Source organism: Penicillium verrucosum (assembly GCF_028828655.1).
Source record: "Penicillium verrucosum strain IBT 35672 chromosome Unknown utg000001l_segment0_segment0, whole genome shotgun sequence".
Lineage (NCBI taxonomy): Eukaryota > Fungi > Ascomycota > Eurotiomycetes > Eurotiales > Aspergillaceae > Penicillium > Penicillium verrucosum.
The window spans coordinates 6,606,266-6,633,827 of record NW_026643210.1 but is presented as its reverse complement, the minus strand read 5'-3'; the positions used below and the strand labels follow the sequence as shown (position 1 = coordinate 6,633,827).

At 48.0% G+C, this 27,562-nt stretch overlaps 12 protein-coding genes across 12 annotated transcripts; 6 read left to right on the top strand and 6 right to left on the bottom strand.

Annotated features, from left to right (window-relative positions):
* Positions 1 to 393: 393 nt before the first annotated feature.
* On the top strand, positions 394 to 1,033 carry N7516_002463 (MIX23 family protein; the record flags this gene model as incomplete). The annotated part of the gene is made up of 2 exons (XM_057215183.1): positions 394 to 466; positions 528 to 1,033. The coding sequence occupies 2 exons, from the start codon at positions 394 to 396 to the stop codon at positions 1,031 to 1,033; spliced, it is 579 nt and encodes a 192-aa protein (XP_057077066.1).
* A 667-nt stretch (positions 1,034 to 1,700) lies between these two features.
* On the top strand, positions 1,701 to 4,320 carry N7516_002462 (peptide alpha-N-acetyltransferase complex A subunit NAT1; the record flags this gene model as incomplete). Its single annotated transcript, XM_057215182.1, has 3 exons — positions 1,701 to 1,782; positions 1,844 to 3,811; positions 3,866 to 4,320. The coding sequence occupies 3 exons, from the start codon at positions 1,701 to 1,703 to the stop codon at positions 4,318 to 4,320; spliced, it is 2,505 nt and encodes an 834-aa protein (XP_057077065.1).
* A 481-nt stretch (positions 4,321 to 4,801) lies between these two features.
* Positions 4,802 to 6,367, bottom strand: N7516_002461 (Tim22-complex subunit TIM54; the record flags this gene model as incomplete). Its single annotated transcript, XM_057215181.1, has 2 exons — positions 4,802 to 6,213; positions 6,277 to 6,367. 2 exons carry the CDS (start codon positions 6,365 to 6,367, stop codon positions 4,802 to 4,804), a joined length of 1,503 nt encoding a protein of 500 aa, XP_057077064.1.
* A 512-nt stretch (positions 6,368 to 6,879) lies between these two features.
* N7516_002460 (uncharacterized protein) lies at positions 6,880 to 7,485 on the bottom strand (the record flags this gene model as incomplete). Its single annotated transcript, XM_057215180.1, has 1 exon — positions 6,880 to 7,485. One exon carries the CDS (start codon positions 7,483 to 7,485, stop codon positions 6,880 to 6,882), a length of 606 nt encoding a protein of 201 aa, XP_057077063.1.
* A 417-nt stretch (positions 7,486 to 7,902) lies between these two features.
* Positions 7,903 to 9,337, top strand: N7516_002459 (CDC50/LEM3 family protein; the record flags this gene model as incomplete). The annotated part of the gene is made up of 6 exons (XM_057215179.1): positions 7,903 to 8,005; positions 8,067 to 8,103; positions 8,168 to 8,264; positions 8,319 to 9,030; positions 9,080 to 9,242; positions 9,292 to 9,337. The coding sequence occupies 6 exons, from the start codon at positions 7,903 to 7,905 to the stop codon at positions 9,335 to 9,337; spliced, it is 1,158 nt and encodes a 385-aa protein (XP_057077062.1).
* Positions 9,338 to 9,875: 538 nt separating this feature from the next.
* On the bottom strand, positions 9,876 to 11,672 carry N7516_002458 (uncharacterized protein; the record flags this gene model as incomplete). Its single annotated transcript, XM_057215178.1, has 5 exons — positions 9,876 to 10,577; positions 10,641 to 10,780; positions 10,828 to 11,181; positions 11,235 to 11,534; positions 11,597 to 11,672. The coding sequence occupies 5 exons, from the start codon at positions 11,670 to 11,672 to the stop codon at positions 9,876 to 9,878; spliced, it is 1,572 nt and encodes a 523-aa protein (XP_057077061.1).
* A 965-nt stretch (positions 11,673 to 12,637) lies between these two features.
* Positions 12,638 to 12,850, top strand: N7516_002457 (uncharacterized protein; the record flags this gene model as incomplete). Its single annotated transcript, XM_057215177.1, has 1 exon — positions 12,638 to 12,850. The coding sequence occupies one exon, from the start codon at positions 12,638 to 12,640 to the stop codon at positions 12,848 to 12,850; it is 213 nt and encodes a 70-aa protein (XP_057077060.1).
* A 1,306-nt stretch (positions 12,851 to 14,156) lies between these two features.
* N7516_002456 (uncharacterized protein) lies at positions 14,157 to 14,636 on the bottom strand (the record flags this gene model as incomplete). The annotated part of the gene is made up of 3 exons (XM_057215176.1): positions 14,157 to 14,252; positions 14,345 to 14,399; positions 14,539 to 14,636. 3 exons carry the CDS (start codon positions 14,634 to 14,636, stop codon positions 14,157 to 14,159), a joined length of 249 nt encoding a protein of 82 aa, XP_057077059.1.
* A 766-nt stretch (positions 14,637 to 15,402) lies between these two features.
* Positions 15,403 to 17,597, top strand: N7516_002455 (serine/threonine protein kinase CBK1; the record flags this gene model as incomplete). Its single annotated transcript, XM_057215175.1, has 4 exons — positions 15,403 to 16,037; positions 16,117 to 16,620; positions 16,748 to 17,224; positions 17,285 to 17,597. 4 exons carry the CDS (start codon positions 15,403 to 15,405, stop codon positions 17,595 to 17,597), a joined length of 1,929 nt encoding a protein of 642 aa, XP_057077058.1.
* Positions 17,598 to 18,972: 1,375 nt separating this feature from the next.
* Positions 18,973 to 19,752, bottom strand: N7516_002454 (spliceosome assembly protein PRP11; the record flags this gene model as incomplete). The annotated part of the gene is made up of 2 exons (XM_057215174.1): positions 18,973 to 19,668; positions 19,741 to 19,752. The coding sequence occupies 2 exons, from the start codon at positions 19,750 to 19,752 to the stop codon at positions 18,973 to 18,975; spliced, it is 708 nt and encodes a 235-aa protein (XP_057077057.1).
* A 1,131-nt stretch (positions 19,753 to 20,883) lies between these two features.
* Positions 20,884 to 22,880, top strand: N7516_002453 (uncharacterized protein; the record flags this gene model as incomplete). The annotated part of the gene is made up of 4 exons (XM_057215173.1): positions 20,884 to 21,052; positions 21,102 to 21,552; positions 21,605 to 21,695; positions 21,750 to 22,880. The coding sequence occupies 4 exons, from the start codon at positions 20,884 to 20,886 to the stop codon at positions 22,878 to 22,880; spliced, it is 1,842 nt and encodes a 613-aa protein (XP_057077056.1).
* A 719-nt stretch (positions 22,881 to 23,599) lies between these two features.
* Positions 23,600 to 26,190, bottom strand: N7516_002452 (putative C6 finger domain protein; the record flags this gene model as incomplete). The annotated part of the gene is made up of 3 exons (XM_057215172.1): positions 23,600 to 24,462; positions 24,540 to 24,933; positions 25,105 to 26,190. 3 exons carry the CDS (start codon positions 26,188 to 26,190, stop codon positions 23,600 to 23,602), a joined length of 2,343 nt encoding a protein of 780 aa, XP_057077055.1.
* Between the last annotated feature and the right edge of the window lie 1,372 nt (positions 26,191 to 27,562).

Genomic DNA, 27,562 nt, shown 5'->3' with positions numbered 1-27,562 from the left:
ATGCAATAAATGACTTCAAGGGAATATATAAGTGCCTTTTCTCGAAAGACGATCTGGCATAAGCACGCGATTCTCCTAAACGCGGATACGCGCTGTCACGTGCAGATAATTGAATGCGCTAGTCCCAAAGCAGGCAGCTCCGGGGCTGATTACGGCATGACACCAGTCGTCCACGAGCTTTCAAGGTTGCTCATGCCAACAACTATCACATAAAAGGCCATATTGCGTCTCAGTGAAATACACTTCGATATCACATTGATTAACGCGGTGTACGTTATACAACTCTGTTGGACGATCTACCTCCATAAATAACGCTATACACATCCTCATTACAAACTGGAGTGGCTCTGGGTCAAATCGAATCGGGAATCTGGGGAGGAAATTCATGGGAGGATGTCACAGGCCTCATCAACAGCTGCTCCGGCGCTGACGCCTCGGTTCTGTTTTGACGAGAGATTGTTCAGAGGTTCGTCTGAAATGTGCCATCTTGATACAAGCTTATATTGACATGACCCATTTTGACTCAGACTTTCTCCGACTCTCAAGATCTACCATCGATGACTCGATTACACAGAACTTAAATGCATTGATTACACCGGCCCAAAAAGGATTTGACCCATCATCAACATCGGTGCGACAAACCGACTCTAGCTCTCGGATCAGCTCCGCAGCATGCCAGACCTTCAAGGATAATGGGTTATTCCCGTCATGGCAGACGAGATCAGACGTTCTCACTTACTGCGCTGGTGTAGCCACGAGTCCGGATCCCGACGATCCCGACTTGATTCTTCGGCAAACAGAATCTGCCCGAGACCGGGAACGAGAAGTCGATGAACGTCTGGATCCTTACTCTGCTCGCTTCTTTCCACGTGAAGCACGGACTGAGTCATTGGCCAATCTAATTCGCAATGAGCGCACTATTGAAGAGATTATTCGGGCTCGAACGTGGGGGATGGTGTCAGAAAAATGCAGTGGACCTTCTTCTACTTGGGAAGAAGCTTTCGATAGCTGGCGCCATTTGCATCGGAAATAGCTCATCTGGTAGGAGCTTGCCTCAGTACACCAGGATCACTATGTAACTCAACTCTTTAGATTCGGGGAGTCATCGCCCCAAATTGTACATATTTGAACAGTCCGGACCAAATTTCTTCTGTTATCTTGCATCCTCACTTGTTTGCAATAGAGTATATTGGTTTTTGATTTCGAATAGAAAGGGAGAGAATGATACAATATAGTTATAGTCTGTCGATACTTACCTACTACCTAAGAGAAGAAGTGGCTTGCGCCATAGATTAGTCGATCTCAAACGTTTCGGAGTGCAAGTCACAATAACCATCTATTCAAGTTCAACATATAGAAAAAAGAGTTGTATTTCCTTTTTGGCTGACTTCTTAAGTCACTGAAAAGTTGCATGACAGGTACAACAAACCACGTGTGTATAACGAGATATCCATTTTACACCCTATGATGGCTAAAAAGTATAGGGTCAATAAATTCATATATTTCAGCCTGATCTAGAACCAAAATCTAGTCTGCTTCACCTGCTTCGTCTACTTCATTTGCTGAAGAAGTTGGATGGTGCTCGCTATCTTATCGGCCTATTATTACTCTGCCAAGATCGGACTCGGAGAAGTCGTCCCCCGCACACATCGATTCCTCACTCGCACAAGCCAGGTCTCTCGACGTCAGCATCGCCCACAATGCCGGAAACATTGAGCACCAAGGACCATTCCTTGTTTCGTCAAGTGGTTCACCACTTTGAGATGAAACAGTATAAGAAAGGTGGGCCTCTGAAGTGTCCTTAAAACCACCTAGGCCCGTCTAACCACGTTTTACTTCACAGGCATCAAAACAGCAGACCAGGTCCTTCGCAAAAATCCCAAGCATGGTGATACCCAAGCCATGAAGGCTCTGAATATGAGTCAGATAGGACAATTGGAGGACGCCTTTGCGCTCGCCAAGAAGGCTCTCCAGAATGATATGAAGTCGCATATCACATGGCACGTGTACGGGTTGCTATTGCGCCAGGAGAAGAACTACGAGGAGGCTATCAAAGCATACCGGTTTGCCCTGCGCCTCGAGCCTGAATCGCAACCTATTCAGCGGGATTTGGCACTGCTGCAGATGCAGATGCGGGATTACCAGGGATACATTAAGAGCCGCAGTGCGATGCTGCAAACTCGTCCGGGCTTCCGCCAGAACTGGACGGCACTCGCGATCGCTCATCACTTAGCCGGGGATTTTGCAGAGGCCGAGAAGGTTCTGACTACCTACGAGGAGACCTTGAAGGGTGCCACACCACATGTCGCCGATATGGAGAACTCAGAGGCCACCTTGTACAAGAACACGATCATTGCGGAGACTGGAAACCTCGAAAGAGCTCTGGAGCACCTCGAGGCTGTTGGATACCGATGCACCGATGTACTCGCAGTCATGGAGATGAAGGCGGATTATCTTTTGCGACTGGACCGCAAGGCTGATGCAGCGGCCGCATATACAGCTCTCCTGGAGCGCAACCCAGACAACTCTATTTACTACAATGGCTTGATTAAGGCAAAGGCTATCCCCGAAAGCGATCACAAGGCATTGAAGGCTCTATACGATGAGTGGCTGGAGAAGAACCCCCGCTGTGATGCTGCTCGTCGCATTCCTCTCGATTTCCTAGAAGGAGAGGATTTCAAGCAGGCCGCCGACGCCTATCTGCAGCGCATGCTGAAGAAGGGTGTTCCTTCATTATTCGTGAACATCAAGCAGCTTTACGTCGACCCAGCCAAGCGTGACGTGGTGCAAGAATTGGTGGAGGGATATATCTCTGAAAAGGCAGCGAACGGCTCCGCGGAGTCGAACGGGGACAGCACCGAGTTCCTGTCATGTACATACTACTTCCTGGCTCAACACTACAACTACCACCTCAGCCGCAACCTCTCAAAGGCCATGGAAAACGTCGACAAGGCCATTGAATTGTCACCAAAGGCCGTGGAATATCAGATGACCAAGGCACGGATCTGGAAGCACTACGGAAACCCTGAGAAGGCAGCAGAAGAGATGGAGAAAGCTCGTCTGCTAGATGAGAAGGATCGCCATATCAACACCAAGGCGGCCAAATACGTGCTCCGCAACAACGATAACGAGAAGGGTTTAGAACTCATGAGCAAGTTCACTCGCAACGAGACTGTCGGTGGCGCATTGGGTGATCTCCACGAGATGCAATGCACCTGGTTCTTGACTGAGGACGCCGAGGCATTCCTCCGACAGAAGAAGCTTGGTCTTGCCCTGAAGCGCTTCCACTCGGTTTCCAACATCTTCGATACTTGGCAGGAGGATCAGTTCGACTTCCACGGCTTCTCTCTCCGCAAGGGAATGATCAGGGCCTACGTGGACATGATACGCTGGGAAGACCGCCTGCGCGAGCATCCCTTTTACACGAGAATGGCTATCGGCGCCGTCAAGGCCCATCTACTTCTTCATGACCAACCGGATCTCGTGCACGGACCGATGCCCAGCGGAATTAATGGACTCGATTCTACCGATGAGAACCAGAGGAAGAAGGCTCTCAAGAAGGCGAAGAAGGAGCAGCAGCGCTTGGAAAAAGTCGAGTCCGACAAGCGTGCAGCAAGGAAAGCAGCTGCCGCTACTGCCAAGAGTGCTGATGGAGAGACCAAGAAGGAAGATGACGATCCCCTGGGCAACAACCTGGTCCAGACTCAGGATCCCCTGAAGGATGCCATGAAGTTCTTGACGCCGTTGCTTGAGTCTAGCCCTCAGAACATCGAAGCCCAGTGCCTCGGGTTTGAGGTTTACTCTAGAAAAAGTGAGTTAATTTGGTAGATTCTTAGACAGGACCCTCATGCTAATGCGATTATAGACAAGCACCTCCTTGCCGTCAAGTGTCTCGTGGCTGCCCATTCCATCGATCCATCCAACCCTACTCTCCACCTTCAATTGCTTCGCTTCCGCAAGTCTCTTGAGAGCATTGCCGAGCCTCTTCCCGAACAGGTTGCCGAGGTTGTCAATGCCGAATTTGACAAGCTGCTCCCAAAGACCCAGAAGCTCGAAGAGTGGAACGAGTCTTATCTCTCTGCTAGCAAGGGCAGCGTCGCACACGTCCAGGCTGGCCTATCCGGTCGTCAACTTTTGAACGCTGAATCCAAACCGCAGTGCGAGAAAGACCTGCTTGCTACCCTTGATTCCCCCGAGATCACCATCGACGAGGCTGTCACTGCCTTGGACATTCTGAACAAGTGGGGCAGTGATAAGACTGCTTACGCCCAGAAGGCGAACAGCAAGTGGCCCGAGTCTTCGGTCTTCGAGCTGAACTGATTTGATACGAGTGGAGGACCGTGAGGACTCCCGCCCCCATCTCCGCTTCGATCACGAGTTGCCTAGCAGCCTAACAATATAACACAGTGCCGGGAGTTTGGACAACAAAAGAAGCACAAAAACATAGAGAAAGACACGGGAATGAGCAAATATACTCTGGTATTGGCCAATGCCAATTTGGAGTGAGTATACAGGTGCCGGGAGAATCCAATGTACCAGTATCTATTGCCCACCAAGCAAGGACTAAACGTAGAACAATCTACTCCAAAATTCAAAAATACTGTTTCCATCAATGTACATTTCTAAAATTGGGACATCAAACGCCTTTAATATACAAGCCGAGGAGGGAGTCGCAATATGCTAAACAAAAAGACTAACACATGCCGTGCTGAATGCCAGGGAAAATCCATCCCGTAACCGTTATAGTATATAACCAAATTTCAAATTGTGAAGATCAAACAGAAAATGTTCGAAGACCTCTTCACTGTCCGTCTTCTCCGTCGATGTTACCCAAAATGGGCTTACGACTCAGGACCTCGTCACTCTCGCCATAGCCGTAATCGACCCACATGCGCTTCCAGAAAGGCACGGGAGCCGGCCGCTCCTCGCCAAGAATGTATTCCTGTTGCTCGGCGATGCGTTGAGAGCGTGCGTCATCTTCCGGAGAAAGGGTGGCGCGCTGCATGCGCGAGGCAATGCGCTGATCAAGCACGATATCATCGAGCCACTCGCGCTCCTTCACATTCTCGTCTTCGTTGGGCTTGTGCACGGACTTGTGCCACTCACTTTCAGCAGCCTCCATTACGGTCTGCTGCTCATAGTTGCGAGGGGGGAGGTCGGTGAACGAGCTGTCAGTAGAAGACGTGGAGTCAATGCTGGCAGCAGTGGGCTCGGAGTCAGCACTGACAGCGTTTTCGTGGTATGGCCGTGCCCTGTTCGCGAGGACAAGTGCGGCAACGTCGCGCCCGACTTCCTCGGCAAGGTAACGTTGTGTGAGGAAGCGGTAGACTCGGATCGGGGTGTTTAGGAAGCCAAGGAGATGGGGGAATTCGACTGGGGTGGAGCTGTCGAAGGACTGGGGGAGGGTATGGGGGAGGATGGCGGAGGAGTATTCGCTGGGGTAGATGTATGCGGGAGTAGGACCGGTCGGCTTAGCGGGCTTCTCTTCTTCCTTTTCTTCTTCCTTCTCGGGTTCTTCGATCTTAGGCTCAGGGATCTCGTCTTTTTTCTCTTCAGAGAACTCGGGAGAATCGATGCTCGCAATCTCGGGATTCGCGAGACTAGCGGGTTTCTCCGCACTGACATCCTTCGATGGATCCGCGGTCAACTCCTCCGGAGGCGGAGCTGGCGCATCCAACGGGCCAAGCCATCCCTCGTGCAAGCCCCGGATATACTCCTTCCAGGTGTGTCGGCCGATGACCAAGTCACCCTTGGGACCCGGTTCGTCAGTGACCCCAATGTGTTCCCGGGTGGCAGCAACGACTGCATCGACACCGACCTCTTCGACGGCTGAGCTGGGCTCGCCGGCCTTTCGGCGCAGCTTGCGAATGTTTTCCGCGGTGCTGGCTCTCACGTCGCCTTCACGTCGCCCTTCGACCACCGTGTAGTCCAACGCCGCCGCCACAAGGATGGGCTTGACATATTCCTTGAAGTGATCCCGGGCCACACGCAGACCATCTCCTGGTGGCGCAGCCAAGTAAACTGTCATTTTCCGGCGCATCTGGTCGATTGGTAGAGTCTCCTTCGAAATATGAGCCACGAGCTCCGACCACTTTTGTTGAACGCGACGCTTTTCTCGACGATCGTATATAAGGGCACCAGTGAATGATCCAGTGATAGTAAGGAAGATCATCCAGTTGCGAGAGGGTAATTTGAACCGCATATTAGGGAGACCTGTTGATCACAGCAGTATTAGCATTTTTTTGGATCGTTCAAATCTGGGGAACAGAGACGTACCCATCATTTTGAACGCTGGGTTAGGCGGCTTCGGGGCCGCCTGGGGCTTGCCAGCGCCCGCGGGCGCAGCAGAGCTCGAGGAGTCTGCCATTGGGCTGTCTAATGGAGAAATATGGTCTATATGTATCAATAGAGTACACCCGGGGCATGCTCGTTCGGGGAAAATTGTTGTTTCGGGATTATATTATCCCGACCTCACGTGACTATATAAAACCCACCCGAGTTAGATTCGTCGGCGTTAGGCATGTGAAATGTGAATATCATGTTGCTCGGCATTGTGGTCAATTGGGTGCCTTGGTTTTGCCTCCCTATGAGGATTTAAATTATCTAGGCGAATCGAATCATACAAGAAGAAACTACCTGGCAACTAACACGGAATCACCATGACCTCAAAAAGCTTTCTCTTTGCCGCAAAAACCATAAGACCAGCTAATGGGACCTCGGGACTGTCAGGATTACGTATTAGGGATATTGGACCGACTACAGAACGATTATGTTTTGGATGAGGATGATAAAGATTACCAGGAAGCAAGGAAGGAACTGAGGACTAAGAGAGGCGCTATTATTTAGATACAGCCGGCTAGAGCCCTCGTGGCTAAACCGCTATAGCACTCTTGTTTCCCGGACGCGGTCAAGGAGCCACCAGTGAGCGTATCTCTTTGGCGAGACACAGTCTGGTAGAAATAGATACCAATCGTCCTCCTCATATGGCGATAGGCAATTGGTAGTCTTGGCAGCTTCATAGTATTCTGGATAGAATCCACTGTACTCCCAATCTATCAGCCCAGTAACAATGTAGCCGTGATCTTCTGTCATCTCCACTGTAATATTGTCTGGGCGGAGGTCTCCATGAGTGAAAACAATTCTGCATGATGAGGCTGGCGGACGTAGTTCATTCATTAACGACACAAAGGCATTCCCACCTGTCCGGTAGCCCTTGAAAAGAAATTGCTCGAATTCGTCGATCGTCGTGATCGGTTGATCACTACGACGTAGATGTCTCCTAATATCCTTGCAACCTTCGCCCCCAATACCCCCAAGCGCTGTACCGGGAGTAAAGGGCAGGGATCTAAGATCTGTTAGGACCTTGTCTAGCTGCTCCTGAATAGACGTTTTCTGCGCCTTATCCAGAGTCCGCCAGACATTGGTGAGCGTGTTTCCAGGCTGATAGCTCATAAAAAGAAGGACGATGCCGTTTAATCGCAACATGCCGAGGGGTTCGGGAATTGGAATAGTGGGTCGACGCTGGAATCTCTACATCGTAGACCCTCCACCACTATCTACGTGGTGGAGACTAAATTACTGGGAGCAACCATTGAGGTCACGTGAACTTCTAACAGTTTTGGTGAAGATCGTCTCTGGGCACACAGCCTTGCGGCGAAGCATTCATTTTATTACTTCATGATATTAAGGATTGAACTAATGCCAAGGTCGCTTTTATGGACCAAACAAGTGGTTTCCTTGCAATCTGGCCCCCACGCCAGTGTTATGCCGATCAGTATCAGATGAATCCCCGCTTATCAAGACTGCTGAGCCGTGTACCTCATGGTTTTCTTTTCATTTTCACTTTCCGCTATTCTCAACTCTCATGTCCAATTATCCCTCCGCCTATAACCGGCTTTCAAAATGAATCGGGCTGAGTTAGCTGTCTCCAATGAGTCCAATCCCACGAATGCGCAACTTCGTTCAAGAAAGGCAGATAGTAGCGCCAAGTCGAAACCACCAGTCGGTACGCGCCTTACGTTCATTGTCGTAGATCGTCCTTTTTAACCCGATGTGCTTTCCTATAGGTACCGCCCTTCGGCAGCAGCGACTGAAAGCCTGGCAGTTAGTTTTCATCCTACTCAGGCTTCTCTGAATACTGCATATGTATTTCCTGACACTTCGGCAGGCCAATTCTAACCCCTAAAAATATCCTCCCCATTTTCTTGGTCATTGGGTTTTTATTGATCCCAATCGGTGGTGTTCTCATTTGGGCGAACTCTTTGGTGAATATGATCTCCCTTTCATCATAGGCCTCTCTAATATTGTACATTTGAAAGGTCCGGGAGATCGTGATTGACTATTCGGATTGCTCGAAGGCGCCGCTGGACTCATCAGAGGCCATCCCCGATAGGGTACAGACAACATTTAAGTCGAACACTAGACAGGATGCCCGCTGGCAGCGAAGACTCGACCCAGCGACGAATACCACCACGTGTTCTTTGTTCTTTGATATTCCAGAAACCCTAGGACCACCGGTATATCTATATTATCGGCTTACAAACTTCTATCAGAACCATCGCAGATACGTTCAGTCGCTTGACCAGGAACAATTGAAGGGCAAAGCCGTTTCTAACCACACTTTGGCTAACGGCACATGTGAACCCTGCGCGCTTGATGATGCGACCAAAAAAGCCTACTATCCCTGTGGGCTAATTGCAAACTCCAAATTCAACGATACTATTGGTCAACCTCAGAATTTACAAGAGGAGGGGACACCTTTCTACAACATGACAAAGAAGGGGATTGCATGGCCAAGTGACCGGGAATTGATCAAAAAGACGGAATACAAACCGTGGGAGGTTGTCCCCCCACCACATTGGGCAGGTTACGGCCTCAACTACACTTACGAGAGTATGCCTAATCTTCATGAAGATGAAGATTTTATGGTTTGGATGAGACCGGCCGGTTTGCCGTCATTCAGCAAGCTTTCTAGAAGAAATGATCATGACGCAATGCCCAAGGGGTTTTACAGGTTGGATATCCAGGACAGTATGTTTCCTTTCTAAATTTGCCATATCACTCGCTAAGTATTGAGCAGGGTTTCCGGTCATCGAGTACAAGGGGACCAAGGCAATTCTGATATCCACTAGGACGGCGTTGGGAGGCAAGAACCCCGTTTTCGGAATTGCGTATGTAGTTGTTGGTGGGCTCTGTGTACTTTTGGGAGTTGGATTTACTATTGCACACTCACTTCGACCCAGGTATGTTTCTCCCATTGGAATATTCTCCCAGGTGTTAATCTTTTGTCAGAAAATTGGGCGACAGCAACTATCTTTCCTGGGCTTCTTCAACTTGACCGACCATTGCACTTGCTGTTCGACGAACTGGTTAGCCTATCACCTGCTATAACATCATTGGTACCGATTAAGGGAAATCAGATTCCTCCTATATTATTTCTTCCATATAGAGCTCAAAATATGACATACAGCTTTGCTAGAAATATACGGATTAAGATACGAAGCAATACCTCCTGATGCATATCCATTGAGGATTTGCCTGCTGGTATGTAGTTTCAGAGACCTTTCGTTGCTCCTTTGTGGACTTCAGGCCTTTATCCCTTTGTCTTCATGAAGTTATTTAGAGAGCTTCATGGCAGTAGTTAGACCATAATCAGCATCTATGTTGACACTTCCGTTAAGGACGGTGTTTGTCGCAGGTGGAAGTCGACTGTAGTGGTAAACTCTCTGTTTCTATATCCATTGCTAAATGGTATTCATCCTCCCCCTATGGCCAAAGTCAGCTGGTCCTCCGGTTTTCTCTATGGAGGTGAAAAATATCATGACAGCCTCCAGAGTTCTATTCATCTGTCAATCCAGCATAACAAAATGATCAAATCATACTCCTGCCTTGACCGGGAAAGGCCATATGGCTCTCGCCTCTTCTGCAGATTTCTCCCCAGCAACGCTTTCAATGTACATAGTCAACAATTCCTCATTCTGCCTCCTCTTTTCATTCACATCCAATCCTGGTGCGACCCATCCTTCCGCATCAGTGTCAAGGCATTCTTGCGCAAGAGCCTGAATCTTATACCAAGCTTGATACTCAGAGAATTGGCGATCGTGCGTATCGACCTGCTCCTGCGTAAAGGATAAAGGACATTCTCCAGTGAATCCAAGGTCCGACCAATTCTGAAACAATTCTATCAAACACGCACGAAGCGGGAGAACGCCAATTTCGGAGACTTCCCCGCATCGAAGGAATAACTCTCGGAAGACACGGGGTACGTTCATGGCCCTATGTGCCGGTTTATCCTCAAGTAAGGTTGAGATCTCATAGGCCTTTGCTAACTTCACTTGGGACCATTCGCGCATTGCAAGCATCTTGCCATCCTCATCTAGGGTATCGAAATCATCGCGCAGTTTCACCTCAAGTATCCCCTTCTCGTAATCATAGTTCTGTGGGGGTTTGAGAAAGACTGGCCATTGGGCCTGGAGAAATGTAGGGAGAACGGAAATCGACTGGAGATCGATGAGGGATACTATTCTTGAACACTCGTTAGGGGCGACGAAAATGTTTCCTATATGAAGATCGGTATGCTATAGAGTAGGCTGGGAAGCTCCCCCTTTCAATATTTCGTTCGAGTCTAAAAGTTCTATGACACTCTCTGTTGCTTGTAAGAGTTCGGTTTGTTCTTCGATATCTCCTTTATAAAAGGGTGCTTGATCTTGCTGGCCGTTCTTTGGTATTCGTAGTAATTCGCGCTTTGCAATAGAAACCCCAAGGGTTGAAATTGAATACCCTATGAACAGTTAGTATATAAACTATCAAAATACGCAGGGGACTTACAAGGTCCTTTATCAAAGTCCAGACTTGGATTAGGATTATACCCGCGGTCATAAGAAGGTCCAATACAGAAAGATGGATCAAGTTCATCGTCAAGGGGCTTATTTGGTTGCTCTATATCCGTTCGAAGATACAGTCCTCTATAAACAGGGAAATGAATGGCTGATAATTGAGCCTCGATCTGGGTCAAGTTTCTGATTAACTGTAGCTGATCAAATTCGGTCATACTACCCCAAACTTGAAATAGTGGAACACCGGCGGCTTTCTCTATGATAATATATTCTGCACCGACAGTATTCGAATTGTTCGAAGACCAGGCAAGAGCACGAGGGATAGGGATGCTAGTGTGTTTTCTGACTGTTTTATAGGATATTAGCCACTGGAAGTAGAATTATACCAATATAACGTACTGTATTCGAGAGCGCCGACTTCACCAGCTGTAGTTAAGGTGGGCGGGCCAGCAATGTGGCATGGAATTTTTGCTATCACTTCGGATCCATTTTCCTTTCTCATCAAGAAAGCCTTGCTGAACCCTCCTTCCATTTTGTCAATAGCTGTGACCTGACTAGACTTTCCGCCGACTGTCGCAGTAGTATTGCAAAGCTCATCCACATCGAACCGGACATATCTTCTGCTTAGCTGGTATTCTTCGTTGGCAAGGAAATGGCCATTGGTGTAAGCGAAAAGTTCCTCCTGTGTAATCGATGCACCTATTTGAACAGTCAGAAACTGAAAGCAGCTGCCTTTGCACCAAGCCCCTTTCCCTTCTTACCTCGACATGTTATCGATAAAGATGATCCAGGTCTGCCATATCGATGTGTAGTAAAATTCCTGAGCGCGCGTAGCATTTTGCGAGCAAGTGCCTCAACACACACGTAAAAGAAAGATATGATAGAAGGAATGCCGACAAGGGAACTAACTCATAAGACACTTCGGGCGGTATGGTAGATGACTCCGCAGTATTAGCGTCCACCTGGGCGATCAACTTCCAAGGGCCACAGGTCCACGCCTACACCTCTGAGATCATATAGTTGTTACAAATAGAAATTGGGTCAGCTAGAACTGCTATCTCAACGGTGCTGTTTTGAAAAAAAAAAAAAAAAAAAAAAAAAAATCATTTCCAATAAAAGGAAAGGAATCAACCCCTTTGCCGTGGCCCAAAGATATCCTGAGACTAGCCAAGTAATTTGAGCGCGTAACTCTGATATACAAGTGGAGGAGTGCTTGTTGCCAACTAAGCATAAGCACTAGTTAAACAATGATATATAGTACAGATGAAGATCTTCCAACTTCGAGACCCACACTTCAGTGTTCAACATCGACGTGTGGGTGGTCCATTTTGATATACAACAACATACCTAGGTAGTACCAAGCTTGTAGTTGTGAAAGCCGAATACGCTTGGATCCCTAGTGTCCTCTATATAATGCCAAAACGACCTTCTCTTCTATTGTGTTAGTTTCCGCTCAGAAGTACTCTACACACCAACCTTCAAAAAACTATACCAAAGTTTAAATACTTTCAAAGGTCAGTTTAAATCCGCAACTCTCATTTATATGGAAACAAATAAGTAGGCAACATTGACAGGCGCTTCGAAGGGGAGCCAGGTATCACCTTCATTTCATATGCATTAATATCAATTCTGAGCATTGGAGTCCCGAGAGTTAGAACCCTATGTATTATTTATTGGTGCGGCAGAGCTGGGGTGGCAATGCTGGAACTTTGAGTCTTTAGTTATTTTTATGAGGGGCCACTGCAGTTACTCGCTGCTAGGTAGGCTACTGGCTCTCAGTTGCGTCAGGGACAAAGGCTGATATGGCTGGCACTCTCAAGGCTGCTTTTCGAGAAATCTGTCAAATTATGATCGAAAATGGTCTTGATATTGAGCAAGTCTACGACGATCAAGACCCGAAATTCTTTATCGGAAAGGGCACATTGTTTGACGGAAGCTTCCTAGATAAGCGTGCCAAGCCCAAGTTGGAAAAAGGTCCATGGACTTTAGGGCTTCGTCCAGGTCTATTTGAATAAACCTCGATGAGCTAAGGCGGTGGTCTCGGGAAGCTATATCGCATGAGGGCCATCCCTTGCTCGATTTAGGTCCGTAAGGAGTGACTATTCTAAAAAAAAAAGAAAGATTTTCCCCACACATATTGCTTTCAAGAGTCTACGACCCCCTTATTTATGTGGTTTCACGGTAACAACTTCCCTGATAGCAGAATGAAGGTGTGGCCCTTAAAGGGTGCCATGAGAGGCCCTATGAAGCAATAATAAATCCTCATGCAAATCCAATGGGCCTAGCCCGTAGCAAGTATGGGGACTTCAATGGAATCAATGATGTTATTCATATCGACGCGGCAGTTTTGCCGACCACTCACCTAGCGAGGCCTAGCGTGTGGCTGTGGTCATCGGATTTAATGAGGTTCGAAACTCGAGTGTATAGGTAAGCAAGGTGCTCATCCACGGATTAAGGTTGCATCCGACCACTCCTAAATGGTCGGAACCGGGTGGCATTTATTTCCAGCCAATTGCATGATTTGACATTTAAACTTTAAAATATCGCTGCGGTCTATCTAGGTAGATATTGCGGCCAGGTAGTATATAGATTAGACAGTTTATAATCGCTACCAGATAATCGATTGCATTATTCATATTATTAGCTAGATCCGTGGTCTGCCAGAACCATGATAAGGATATCAATTGGGTATAGTCCAACGATTTATATTCCGTGTTCCCATCCTAGTAAGAATTGTCAATTTCATTTCCCAAGTCTCGCAAAATGCCCTGCATATACTGGCCATGTTTAACCTGCGGCAAGTATCCATCGCAAGGCTCTTTTTGCCCGGATACCTGCAGTTATCTCTTGGACCAATCTCCCTCTACGCCAACGCCAACTGCTGCAAACGGATCTGCTATATATTTCACTCCACCTTCACGCAGTATTGTTTTGGAACAAAGGCCTCGGGGCAGAGCAATTTCTCGAATAGAATCTCCCTCGAGTGCAACGGAATGGTGTCAACCCGGTCAAGATATGCCATTGCATGCGATTGTATCGACAGAGGACAAATGTTCCCTTAAGGTTTATGAGGATTCATTTGATAAACTCCGGCTGATAAAACGCAAATTGTCTCAATGATTCTATGAACCATTTAATTGGTAAGCACAATCATGTTTCAAGCGGATGAATGTCGCCAAGATAGGAATATGGAAGGTTAACGACTGGAATTAGATGTACCTGCACAAGATAGGAGATTATTCCCTTCGCACATATTTGTTATGCCAGGGCTGCTTGGAAACGATATTTCGAAAGTCACGAAAGCGGGCGAACGACGAAACGTTACAACGCAATTCCGATATTGGAAGGCTCCTGAAAATTGAAAGCAAGAATGCCAAACAGGACCGGATCATCAAGATAATCTTGCCTGGTGTGTAACTATGTATGGAGGAAATTATCTGTTGAAAATTATCTGGATGGAGATTTAAGTGTTAATAAGTCAGGAAATCTGACAATTATCATAAACATACTTTAAGACCAAAGGAAGCAATAAAAGAGGAAGATAACTCGGTAAATTCGATGTCTCTAAAGAGGTATTCGTTACCTAGGGATTAAAAAAAAACACCCCGGTCCCAAATTGTTATTACATGAGTCAAATATAGCTGAGATAGCTTGAAAAGTGACCAAATAACCAGAGTGATCAAATCTTTATATAGATACATACATCAAGACTACGCGCCATGCAATAGCCTGGAGTGCAATCGGGTTAACGAATTGGCTGAAAGCATTCACTAGAGTGGCGGTACTCGTAAATAGCGCCATTCCGTTGGATCGAATGCTGTGCCCCGAGCGACCAAAAATTTGAAACTCGCTCCTGCCACGAAGGCGTTGCTTGGAAGCCACTCATTAGACTGGATTGGTCTTTTGGATATCATATTAGAGAAATGTACAAGATCCCACTGGACGCTTATGCACATCACTCACATCCCTGTAACAGAGGTTAGTCACAAGTGGTGTCGAGTTGAAGGAAGAGGGCCCCGAAACCAAAATATGACTAAGCGGGGAATTTGGCACGTGACCTATCAACCCCACGATGAGTTGAACAAGTGACATCCTGTGATATCCAGTGATATCCTCCGTAGGGATATTCTGGAAGGGATATTCTACGTAGGAATATTGCCAGCTTTACGGGTTCCAGCTTCATTAAGCCTATAAGAGACTCGGGAACTGAGGGAAAAAAAAAGAACCCCTAAGTGAGAATAGGCCTTCTTGTCTTATAAAATCTCAATATTAGCCCCAACAACGCTAGCATACTGGCAATTCCCCTCAAAATATTTAGCCGCCTACTCTGAGTGATTCATTGGATAAAAAGGAAAGTATCACAGACATTGGGAACACACACAAACACACAGTTGTTTCAATTCGAGTGGAAACATGTAACATGTAAACAAGTCAACCAGTAGTCGGGGGCTAGATTGCCTCCTGAGCCACCGCTTCTTTGAACTCCCCGCCCTCGTCAACTCCCTCCCTCCCAACTTTCTTTCTCCCCCCATCTATCTTGAAAAGTCCCTTAGGAGTTCGAGTCAAGATGGATCCCAACAATAACAATCGAAACAACATGAATTACGGCTATGACCGTAACTACAATGCCAACAACCGCGCCTATCCCACTACCCCCTCTGCCTTCCCCCAGCCCATCTATCAAACTCAGGGGGCCCAGGAATACGTCGATCCCTCCAATCCAGCTTACGCACCGGGTTATTTCATGCCCAACAATTACCCAGCCCAGCAGGTGCAGCCGCAGTATGTACAGCAACAGCAACAGCAGCAGCAGCAGCAGTACGCGCAACAGCAAGCATTGCAATCGCCCCAACCCGCCTACCAAGCACGTCCAGGCTACCCCGACGGCACCAACGGTCTGATCCAGCAATTCTCCAATCAGGACCTTAACGCAAGCCGTGCAGGATTTTTCAATAGTCGGACTGGTTCCCCAGCCCAGCGGCCTCGCACCGCCGGTGGTTCCCCCGCCCAAACACAGGCCCAAGCATCACACCTGATCCCCCCTGTGCCCCGCAGCCCTCGCCCACTTCCCGAGAATGAAGAGTTGCAACGCTTCCCCGACCGGTACTCCGAGAATACGCACAAGCGAGGAAAGGCAGCAAAGGAGCTGGTGACTGTGTTCTTCCACGAGAATATCGAACGGGCCCGTGACCGTAATATGCGGTAAGTATCCATTTCCCAAATGGAAGGCCTGGAATTTCTTCCCGGAGTCGTGGCTCACCTATGATGTCCGCCCCTACAGATCGGCGGAACTTGACAAAACAATCCGTGAACCCAATATCCCCATCGAAAAGAAGCGCCAGGATGCCGACTTGATTTCCAAGAGAGAGTCCGATTTCCTTCGGTTCCTGCGGACAAAGGAGACGCCGGCGAACTTCCAGACCATCAAGATTATCGGAAAGGGTGCTTTCGGTGAGGTCAAGCTCGTGCAACGCAAGACTGATGGCAAGATTTACGCCCTCAAGTCGTTGATCAAGACCGAAATGTTCAAGAAGGACCAATTAGCCCACGTCCGTGCCGAGCGTGATATTCTGGCGGATTCGAAGGATAATCCTTGGCTTGTGAAGCTTCACGCGTCGTTCCAGGATGCTGCGTACCTTTACCTGCTGATGGAGTTTTTGCCCGGTGGTGATTTGATGACCATGTTGATCAAGTATGAGATCTTCTCTGAGGATATCACACGGTTCTACATGGCCGAGGTTGTGATGGCAATCGAAGCCGTACACAAGCTTGGTTTCCTCCATCGGTAAGTGATGCTTTGTTTTCGGTTCCCGGTTGGGACATCGGCATGTGCACTATTGTTTCTCTACAGAAGAATAGGGCGCATAGACGACATAAGAGACAATCCATACTAATTAATCTTTCTTGTGCAGTGATATTAAACCTGACAACATCTTGCTTGACCGCGGTGGACACGTCAAGCTTACTGACTTCGGTCTATCCACCGGAGGCAAGAAGACTCATGACAACGCTTACTACCAAAACCTCCTCAAGAACTCTACTTCCAAGGATCGGAACCGCAACTCTGGATACTTCAATGACGCCATCAATCTGACAGTGTCCAACCGTGGTCAGATCAACACCTGGCGAAAGTCTCGTCGTGCAATGGCCTATTCGACTGTCGGAACTCCCGATTATATTGCTCCTGAGATTTTCAACGGTCAAGGCTACACTTATCTCTGTGATTGGTGGTCTGTCGGTGCTATCATGTTTGAATGCCTCGTAGGCTGGCCTCCTTTCTGTGCTGAAGACACAAATGACACCTACCGGAAAATCGTGAACTGGAGAGAGTGCTTGTACTTCCCCGATGAACTGGTTCTTGGGCGTGACTCTGAGGCCCTGATCCGAAGGTAAGTTCTTAGACGTCTATCGAAAATCTAAAAGGAGCACCCGCTAACAAAATTGCTTAGTTTCTTATGTGACCCAGATCACCGTATTGGCAGCGAAGGTGGTCAGCACGGAGGCGCGACGCAGATCAAGAACCACCCCTTCTTCAGGGGTGTTGTTTGGGACCAACTGCGCGGCATCCGTGCTCCCTTCGAGCCACGCCTCAGCTCAAACATTGATGTGTCATACTTCCCGATTGATGAAATTCCTCAGGAGGATACCAGCGCGATCCACCGTGCCCAAGCCCGTGCCATGCCGGACTCGCAGGAAGCCGAGATGAGTTTGCCATTCATCGGCTACACCTATAAGGCCTTCAATGCCTTCCAAACCACTTAGATTGGTTTGTTGTGTTCCGAGACTGACCGATTTCGAAGGACAACGGAAGCAAGCAGGGCTTGCATCCTCCGTTTCTCAATGGTACTCTTTTGTCGGTCAGAAATAAGCTCGGTTTCATTTTCACTTCGTTGCCCATTATCATTGAGCATACCAGCGATGTTGTTTTCCCGAATCATGACCCATCTTCGGTTTCATTGTTGATACATACATGTATCTAGTTAACTAACGCCTTGCATCCTCCTCAAGACGATACACACACTATTTGTCAATTTTCGGAGAGACCCAGCTGTTTTTAGGATATCAGGATATTACCCTAAAAAAAATACACTGCATTTGTCTTTTCTAACTATATCTGCCTTTCTAGCAATAATAACTAAACAGCTGACTATTGATAGGGCCCTCTGTAATGGGATTCATGTCTGAAAATTCAGGCACCCAAATTACCGCCTTCTATATTGGGTGCGACACTGAATTCTGCCATGTATTCTGCCATTGCAGAGTTTTCTGCCATATAATTCTGCCACCACTATAGGAATTCCGGTTTACATAGTAAAAAAAACATGCATTTTAATCAGAAAAAATCGTACATTTCATTGATTTAAGCATTTATTTACTCATACAGGGTGAACATGCATATGCTTCTTATGCAGGTCCCCGCGGCCTTCCTCGTCCTCGTCCGCGTCCTCGACTCTCCTCTTACGACGAAGGATCTCGGTATATAGAACGATCCTACGTGAGAGTATCAGGGGAAGACTACGGTTGCTACGTGCTGGCCTGGGTGCTGGCCTGGGTGATGAAGTTTCTAGCTACTCGAGTCCTATAACATACATAAGACTAAAGTTACTTGTTTTTACTATGTATTTTGCATACAAATTGCAGGTATCTGCTATCGTCCTATAACTAGTGTTAGGGGTAGTTTGACAAAAGGCGGTGTGAAAGCTCTTTCTAGAAGGCGGTGAGAAAGACGGTAGGCACATATATAGGTATCGAGGCATGACCCACTTCCTAATAAGAAGGCGGTAGGACTAATGCCTAGGTTTTCAGGCAGGAGAGCCCCATTAACTATAACTACAGAGGGGGGTCTCTTGTATGTACCAATCCCCTATTAACATTATTGTAGAGTCAGAAAACAGCTTTCCTTAAAAAAAAAAAAAAAACATTGGAACTGTTGATAGCATGTCTGCCATTAAAATTGAACTTCATTGTCATGAAAAGGGAGTCGCTCGAGAATCAGATAAAAACTAGGAACATAGAACAACCCCGAAACGCCTTATCCCGATTCCCGCCATGGCGCCAACCACCCATCTGTTGATGCGTGTCCGAAAGAAAGCAGAGCGAGACATAGATGGGAAACAAGGGCAAATAGGAAGCAAGTTCAAGACTGGGTAGGGGCCAAACCAGGCACACCACTGAACATCTCCTCGCGCTCAGTCTTAAACATAACCTGAATCCAGAACTCCTTGAGGTCCTCATCGAACCAAGTCCAGTAGCGTTCATCACGACGATCAATCTCCTTAGCTTGCAACTTGAACGCACAATTCTGGTAAGGCTCCGCAGCAACAATCAAGTACTGGTACCGGTTGTCGGGGGGCTCAACCTTCTGCTCAAAGGCCGACATGAAGCGCACACGGGGCTTAATACCCGGGGTGATCTCCTGGAACTGCAGCTGGAACAGCAGGCCCAGCTGGCGCGTCAGAGGGTCCCTGATCTTGGTGATTCTGTATCCAGGCAGGCCGATTTTGATGAGCTGTTTCTTGACCTGCACGCCCGCGGCACCAGGCATAGACGATGGGTCCTGGTTCTTGCCTTCGCGGGCCTCGCGTGCGGCACGTCGAGCGAGGTTGGTTTGGTGCTTGCGGCCCTGGGTGTGGGCAAGGTACGAGCCGTCGTTCTGGTGGACCGTCAGGCAGAGTCGGCACTCGAATGTGCCCAGATGGTTTCGGAAGATGTAGGGATCTTTCTCAATATCCATTGTTTCCATGGCGAGCTTGCGCAGTCGCTCGCGTCGATCAGCATTGGTGGCGGACTTCGAGGCCACGCCGCCGCCGCCGAATTTGGAACCTGCTCGGTTCTGTGACATGTGTTAGCATCGTGCATGTGATCGATTAATAATATGAGACGTGCAAGCTCCGCGAGTACATACCTGGTAATCCATCTTGTCGACGCTGGAGTGAAGAAAGTTGGAGGGAGTTGAACTATCTACAACATAACTAGGTGTTTTACGAAGGCGGTATTTATAGCGACCGCCTTCCTATCGTAGCTAATAGTATTGGTTTATACTGCCCGTCCCGCTTTCACCACCGCCTTCTCGAAGCATATACAACATACTCTTATTATGCCAGCCGGGCGCCCTTCTATTGTTCTTGAACCTTACAAAGATGAAATTACTAGTACTCTTCTTTAGGGCGGTTATATCATTTAATTCTATATGCGATACTTTATGCGCACCTTGATACCGTACAATAAGGAGACGCACGAATTCAGATATAGGGAATTGAGCGGATCTCCTAACCATATACCACAAACGCCCTCTATTCACGATAAAGACAATTGGCCCTTCTAATAAGCAAATTACTACTACTCTTTAGGCGGAAGGCTTCAGTATTAGTCCTCGCATATTACAAAGGCTCCGGCTCCGGTTTGGTATTCGTCGTCGTACCTATTACGGGACGGTCACGTAGCAGGCGTTAACCGCTCTACCACCATATATTGCCATTGGCACTTCCTATAACAGTACAAGTTCGTATAGTTAAAAAACAAAAACTCAACGCCGAGAAATATGTGTATACGGGGATTTTTGTGGTGGGAATAGCCTCAGATACCTTGCTTATTGAACCCTCCATCATAATACTAATTCAGACATAAACACTATGTTGTACAAAATCAGGCATTCAAATGGCCTTCAGATGACTAACCTTAAAAATTACTGGCAATAACTATGAACCAATAATAATTAAGTCAAAGATGGCACGTTTAGTCGCCCGTAATGGTGAGTTATTAGATGCTGCTTTGCTTTACATACTAGAACATGTCCCCTTCATTGACTTTATTTTAGGAAAAAGGCTTCAAAAATAAGCATTCTTATTTGTAGTGTGACTTAATACACTATATATAAGTGTCTTAGGCATAATTGCATGGAATGTGTCTATTAATCCAAGTGAAGTCCACAGATGGAATGCCATTGATTATATAAGCTGGCTGTTTGGGCGATATCATGGATCACACAGTACAAAGTAGCACTCACCATACCACTGGAACAAATGACCTGTTAGGTCTGGCTTGAGCTATGAGTGTCCCTGCTGTAGGCCAACGTCGGTCATTTGATGGTCACTTAAGTACTATTCGATATGTGGGCACCGTTCAAGGGACCACCGGCAATTGGTTGGGTGTCGAATGGGACGATGCAAGTCGTGGCAAACACTCAGGAGAGCATAAAGGCATCAGGTACTTCTCATGTATGAATTCCTTACTTTTACATTCCGATTATTGCTAACCTAGCTTCAGGCAAAAGCAAACATCCAATGGCGGGGTCTTTTGTTCGCCCCGACAGACCTTCAGACCAGCCCCTGAGCTTTCTAGAAGCCCTGCGGGAGAAGTATGCTTCTGAGTCTGTGAACAGCGTTGCCCAAAATGATTTGATCAGTGGGGCAACAGCTCGAGGCAAGGCAATTGAAATTAGTGGCAAGGTTGTTGAAGAAGTTGGCTTCGACAAGATTCGGAAACAGCTTGCTGAGCTCCAAGAGTTACGCATTGTCTTGCTTGATGGCTTACGGGTTGTCGGGGTTCTTGCATCCTACAACCAGGTTCAAGTCTTACATAGCGAGGAAGCACAAAAGATTGGAGAAACTTGCCCCAAGATCACAGAACTTGATCTTAGTCGAAGCTTATTGAGCCGGTGGCGCGATGTTTGGGATATTTGCAACCAGCTTAAGCACCTGAAGAAGCTGAAGTTGAAGTGAGTCTCAAATGCGGTCATCGCGTAAATGGCAGAGCTAACTGGAGAAAAGCGGAAACCGATTTCAAGCTTTGGAGGATGACCTGACCTTCAATGGGATCACCGAGCTACATCTAGAAGAAACCCTGCTTAGCTGGGATGAAGTATGTGCCCTATCCACCACAGACAATCTCGAGGCAAGCTGACTTCAGAGATAGATTGCTGTCATTGCATATCGATTCCCTAGCTTGACATCTCTCGCAACATCTGCGAACCAACTCACTGAGATAACCTGTCCACTCCCTAGCACTATCACAACATTAACCCTCGAGCACAACGAGATCACCTCAATATCAGCCCTTCGACATCTCGCCGCACTCCCAAAATTAGAGCACCTCTCCATCCGTGGGAACAACATCAGCACTGTGAACCAAAACACTACAGATACAACAATCCTAGACTTCCAATTCCCGCAAACTCTCCGCTCCCTCGATATATCCCGCAACAGCATCACCTCCTGGACGATCCTCAACAAACTCCCCACCGTCTTCCCAGGCCTAACCACCCTCCGAATCACCGCCAACCCCCTCTTCGACCAACCACCCCTCCCACCCTCCGTCACAGAAGCCTCTAAACCAATGACCGTCGACGAAGCCTTCATGCTAACCCTATCTCGCTTCCCATCATCCCTCACCACCCTAAACTACAGCACCATCTCACCCCAAGACCGCTCCAACGCAGAGATGTACTACCTATCCCTCATCGGCAAGGAGCTCTCCGCCACGACTGAAGAAGAAGAGCCCGCCATCCTCGCTACGCACCCGCGGTACAGCGAACTGTGTGAGCTATACGTCGAGCCGACTATCGCAAGAGCAGTTGTGTCAGATTCCTCCGGTGCGAGAGTCATTCATCCGCGGTCCGTAGCAGCGCGTCTGGTTAAAATGGCGTTCCGTCTGCCGCTTGGAAACGACGACTCCAAGAGCCAAGTCAAGGAGATTCCTGGTTCGTTCGATACGTACCAGGTCAAGGCGCTTGTGTCGCGGCTCTTCGGGCTACCGGCGTTTGGGTTCCGGTTGGTCTGGGAGACGGATGAGTGGGATCCTGTGGAGAAGGAAGTTGGGGATGAGGGTGTCGTTGAATGGGATGAGGATAGTGAAGATGAGGATCGACCTGGTATTAGCTCTGGGCTTGAGACAGCGAGGGATGGGGATGGTCTTGACAAGAGTCGGTTTGTGCGTAGAGAGGTGGAGCTAGTTGATTCAACGAGGGACATCGGGTTCCTGTTTCAGAGTGAAGTGGGCGAGGTTAGGATTCGGGTCGAGGTTTTTGATTATGCGTCTACAAGGTAGTCCTTTGAAATGGTATTCGGTCTACACCACGAAGCAATTGATCATAATTTGCAATATTTATGCATGTTAACGGGAATTGATTCGCTGAAATGTGAGAGTAGGAAGAGAGAGCCTATGGAAGGGCCCCTGCCTGCAATCACTAGACTAATTCACTAGCCCCCACGCCATTAATCTGCAATTCTGTTGGATCTGAAGCTGAAACAGAAAGCTTGCCTTTTCCAATCGCATTTGCAGATCAAAGTAATATCTCAGGTGAAGTGATGGTAAAAGCGCTACAGCAGAAAAAAAAAAGAAAAAAAAAGAAAAAAAAAACAAATTCGAGTGACAGACATTATGCGGTCTATATGTACACAAGACAGGTGGAATCACTACGATTCCACATGTTCGGGGGAAGAAAAGGCCAAAACGCCGTAGTGTTTTGCTCGCTCACTGCCCAATCCCCTAAACCCCCAATAGAAAAAGAGAGAGAGAAAAAAAAAGAAATGTGAACAGGCAGAGAATAGACATCGTATCATTCAGAGCAAAAGAAACACAACGCCTGACCATGATGCTTTTTTTTTATCGACCGCAAAAGAACAAGATGAAAACCCCGTGAGGACGCAGGATCGAGAGGAGGGTGTAATGGCCCTTGATTAGGAACTCATTATGCAAGGAGGGATGAAAAGAGTATGAGGGGCAGTGCAAACGCTGGGAAGCGATGCTAGTCCTATTAAAGTGGATTACCCGCGAGCAACCCACCATGAACGGACTGCCATGCAGCAAACCCGCTTGTAGACTTGTGTTGTGCCCTTGCCCTCGGCTTCTTCTTCGAGGAACTTCTGTGCGACGAAAAGCCTGGTTCCCGCCTCTTTCTCGGTGGTGTAGCCCACCTTGGGCAGGCTGTTGGGGAAGTCAGCCCAACGCTGTCCTAAGTGACGTGCGACGGAGATGGAGTATATGATGTCACGGTTCTCGTATGTGTCCAGCAATTGTCGACACCGGCTGAGGGTGTCGTCAATCTGCTTAGCCGAGCTTGCCTCGTTGTCATAAAGTGTAAGGAATTCTCCGACCTGGTCCCAGAAATCCAATTGGCGGCTCTGGAATTGATCTGGAGTGTTCGGGGGGTTGGCCGCATCCATGACTAGCTCCCGCGACAAGGGGTTGGAGTCCAGGTGGTTCCAAGTAAGCAATGCCTCGACCACGTTCAATCGCGCGCAAGACACACAGAGATTCCAGTCTCGCCCCTGTTGTCCTGTTTCCCCATCCGGTACCTGTCGACACAACGACATGCTTTTCCAGATAATGGAGGCTTCGAAACTCTCTAGACGAGCAAGGGTTTCACCGTCTTGAAGATCCCATTCGTTGAATGCGATGATCAAAGCTGAATAATCGGCCATAAGCTGGGCATCGGCCATGAGTAATGAGAGAGCATTCTCTGAATACCAGCGAACCTCGAGAAGCTTGTCGATGGCAGGTGCGTATGTGGCCAGGAAAACTGCCTGGATCTCCTCCAGGCGGCCGGGGGGAAGAGTTGCGACAGGGTGGGGAGGAGGAGGGGCGATTCCCCTCAAAGAGAAGAGGTCATTGACATAGAGGTTTTTGGCTGTGCAGACAAATTGTTAGCTACTCATGCACAATGCTGCAATGCGCAGATTCAGAAAACAAATTATATGAACTCACCTTTATACGAAGGGTCTGAGCCCTGTTGACGTGGCACGCCAGTGTTCTGCATATCTGTATGATTGGATTGATGGTTTGTCGCCAAAGAAGAATCAATGGAAGCCCCGTGCTCGTGTTGATCGGCAGAGGCAGTGGGCGATTCGGAGTGGAGGGAAGGTGCGAATGGTTGAGACGAAGCGGGCATGTACCCGGGAGGCGCAGAAGGATAGGAAGGATATGAAGGTGCTGATGAGGTAGAAGGGCCTTGTGGATTGACGACCAGCGAAGGAGGAGGGTTAGGAGCTGGTTGGATAGCTGATGGTGTAGATGCTTGAGTCCGAAACACAGGATCGTAGCCCAAACATTCACGTTTGCTTTTCACACAATTTCTGCAGACCGGATGTGCTTCGTCACACTAAAAGAGAGTTAGAACTTGTAGAAATATGCAGATATTCAAAAAACAGAATGAAAAAAAAGTTGGAGGTTGAGAGGGAGGTGGATTTAAGCGGACAAAATAAAATGGCGGGGTCTGACGGGCACAAGCGAGCGAAAGACTCCGCCCCGCGAAAACTACATTTGCGCTCACCTTGATTCTTCGTTTGCGACAAGTTAAACAACCGGTTTTTGTGCGTCGCTTGACCTCTTTCTTGTGTCTATTGCCTGATAACATCTTGTTCGGATCCCCCGGAAGTTGGTATCGCATTTGCGCATTCCCCATATTAGAGGGATATCCAGCCATGTACTGTCCCATAGAAGCCATCGGAGGCATATTGTTTGGGAGCGGCGATCCAATCGGTGCCTGTGGCACCTGTCCTTGGGAACCGGAATTGTGATACATGTCGTTTTGCTGATAATGTTGTGGTTGTGTCTGAAACTGGTGGGTATGCGTCTGGGGTGACTGCTGGCTTCCCGGTTGTTGTGATTGAGCAGGACTATTCGAATATTGGTAGCCGTTGGTCGAATGATAATGAGATGCACCATTCACAGTCCCATTATCATGTCCACCCGTAGAGTCTGCCATGCCGACGTTCGCATCGTGATGATCTAGATGACTATCGTTGCCAAAATCATGGCCATCCATTGTTGGGATATCATCAGTTCCGATTGCTGGTAAGGAATGGTCGAGAGAGGGGAGACTTGTATCAATCGCAGGCAGTGACATATCGGGGGGCGCAGATGAACCTATTGAAGGCAACGCATCAAAGGAGTGTAATTCTGAATCATCGAAGCCGTTTGACGTGTCCATGGGTGGAAGTGATGGATCAATCGCTGGAAGTGACGACTCGACAGACGGTAAAGTCACATCTGGACCTTGTGCTGGCTGAGTAGCATCTTCGAGCTGATACGTGCCCGCATCCTGTGGTGGGCCTGCAGCGGACGAGTTTGGCTCTGCTGGTGCTTCTGATGTTGCTGGTACTTCTGGTATGGGTAGCACTTCCGGCGGTGCAGCTTCAACTGGCGGTTCTGCCGGTGCTGTCGGTGCTGGATCTGCTGGTGCTGGATCTGCTGGTTGAGCTTGTTGTGCTGGCGCTACCGGTTCTTGGCTTGTTTCCACGGGAGGCAGCTCATTCTGGGCTAAAGGTTGGTCTGTCTGAACAGCCGGCGCATTCGGTTCGGTCGCAGGATTGGTGGATTCGCCAGGCGGGGCCCTCGAGTCCGTCGGCTCCGCCATATTGGAATTCACAGTCTCCCAATGAAACTGTCGATCGGATGGGAAAATTGGTGGGTATTTTGCAAGTAGGCTTCGAAGATAAGGTATTTAATCGAGTAGGCAAGGTCAAAGGTCGTCTGGTTTGTGGCTGAGCGAAGAAATCACACCAGGTCGAACGGATGGGGAGTTAGAAATCATTTATTCCCTATGATCTGTGGGGTCCAGCATTTGTTAGTCAACATATTCAAACTGCAATCTCATGAGTGTTCCCCAGTGGAGAGTGATAGGGTGCGGTAAAGGCAGAGAGTCCTCGGTGTCGATCATGAGCATCGCCAGGAAAGAAGCACCGTGCTAGCGCAGGGCCTCCATTTCCACGTCTTTAAATCCAATCGGTGGATAAACCATGTGCTGGATATAGTACTGAGCGCAAAGACTGTGCATTTGTACGAATTTCCACATCAAAGATATAGAGACCTCGTGGCATGTCCAGATATCCTGCTAGCAAATTGAGGTTTTGTAGGTCGCATTCGCGGTGGCCGACCAGGCTCAAATGCAACCATCTGTTCACACAACTCCCACTGGGTCTCCGAAAAGTATCGCAAGGTAGAATCCAGCACTCAATGACCTCTTTTGACAGCAGGAATACTGGACATAATATCGCACAAGGTAGTTGAGGCTCCGGCGCGAGACGATGCGCATGTCGAGGGATTGACAGGGCTGCGGGGATCGCGACTCTCGAATTTCCAAGATGTCCAAGACTTACCAGGTAGATAAATTTATAAAATTAGATCGACAGAAACACAAATCGCAGGGAGACTATGCAAATGCGAGGGTCGGCGGTCAGGAAAAGCGCGAAAGAGAGGCTTAAGGAGCTTTCCTTTCCGGCGTTGAAACTCTCCGCTTTGATTGCGAAGGGAAAAAAAATTATAGTGGCAAACCTCCGTCCGCTTTCTACCCCAACATTGCATATTCCGAGGTTTTATATACACTTGTTTCAATCTTATTTACTTTTATTTTATTTATATTTTATTTATATTGCTGAATGTTTGGCTGGTATTATCCTCTTATATTAGAATTGATTAACATAAGCTCGAATTTATAGTGTTGTACTTGGTTTTTTGGTCCAAAATGTACGGATCCATGAACGCTGTAGATCATCCTGCGAAAAGGCGTGGGCATGATTCAACCCTACATAGCCAGAGACTCATGCTTCAGAGCCACAGGTCTGCTAATCAATGGGTGACGCGTTTGAAGACAGGCATTCCATGCAGAAGGGTTAGGCTTGCAAATAATCCTCTGGGTGAATGGGTTCGAAGTACATCCTGGGGAACGGACTTTCGGAACGGACTTTCGGAACGGACTTTCTGCCACAAGCCTTTTGTCCAAGACTCGG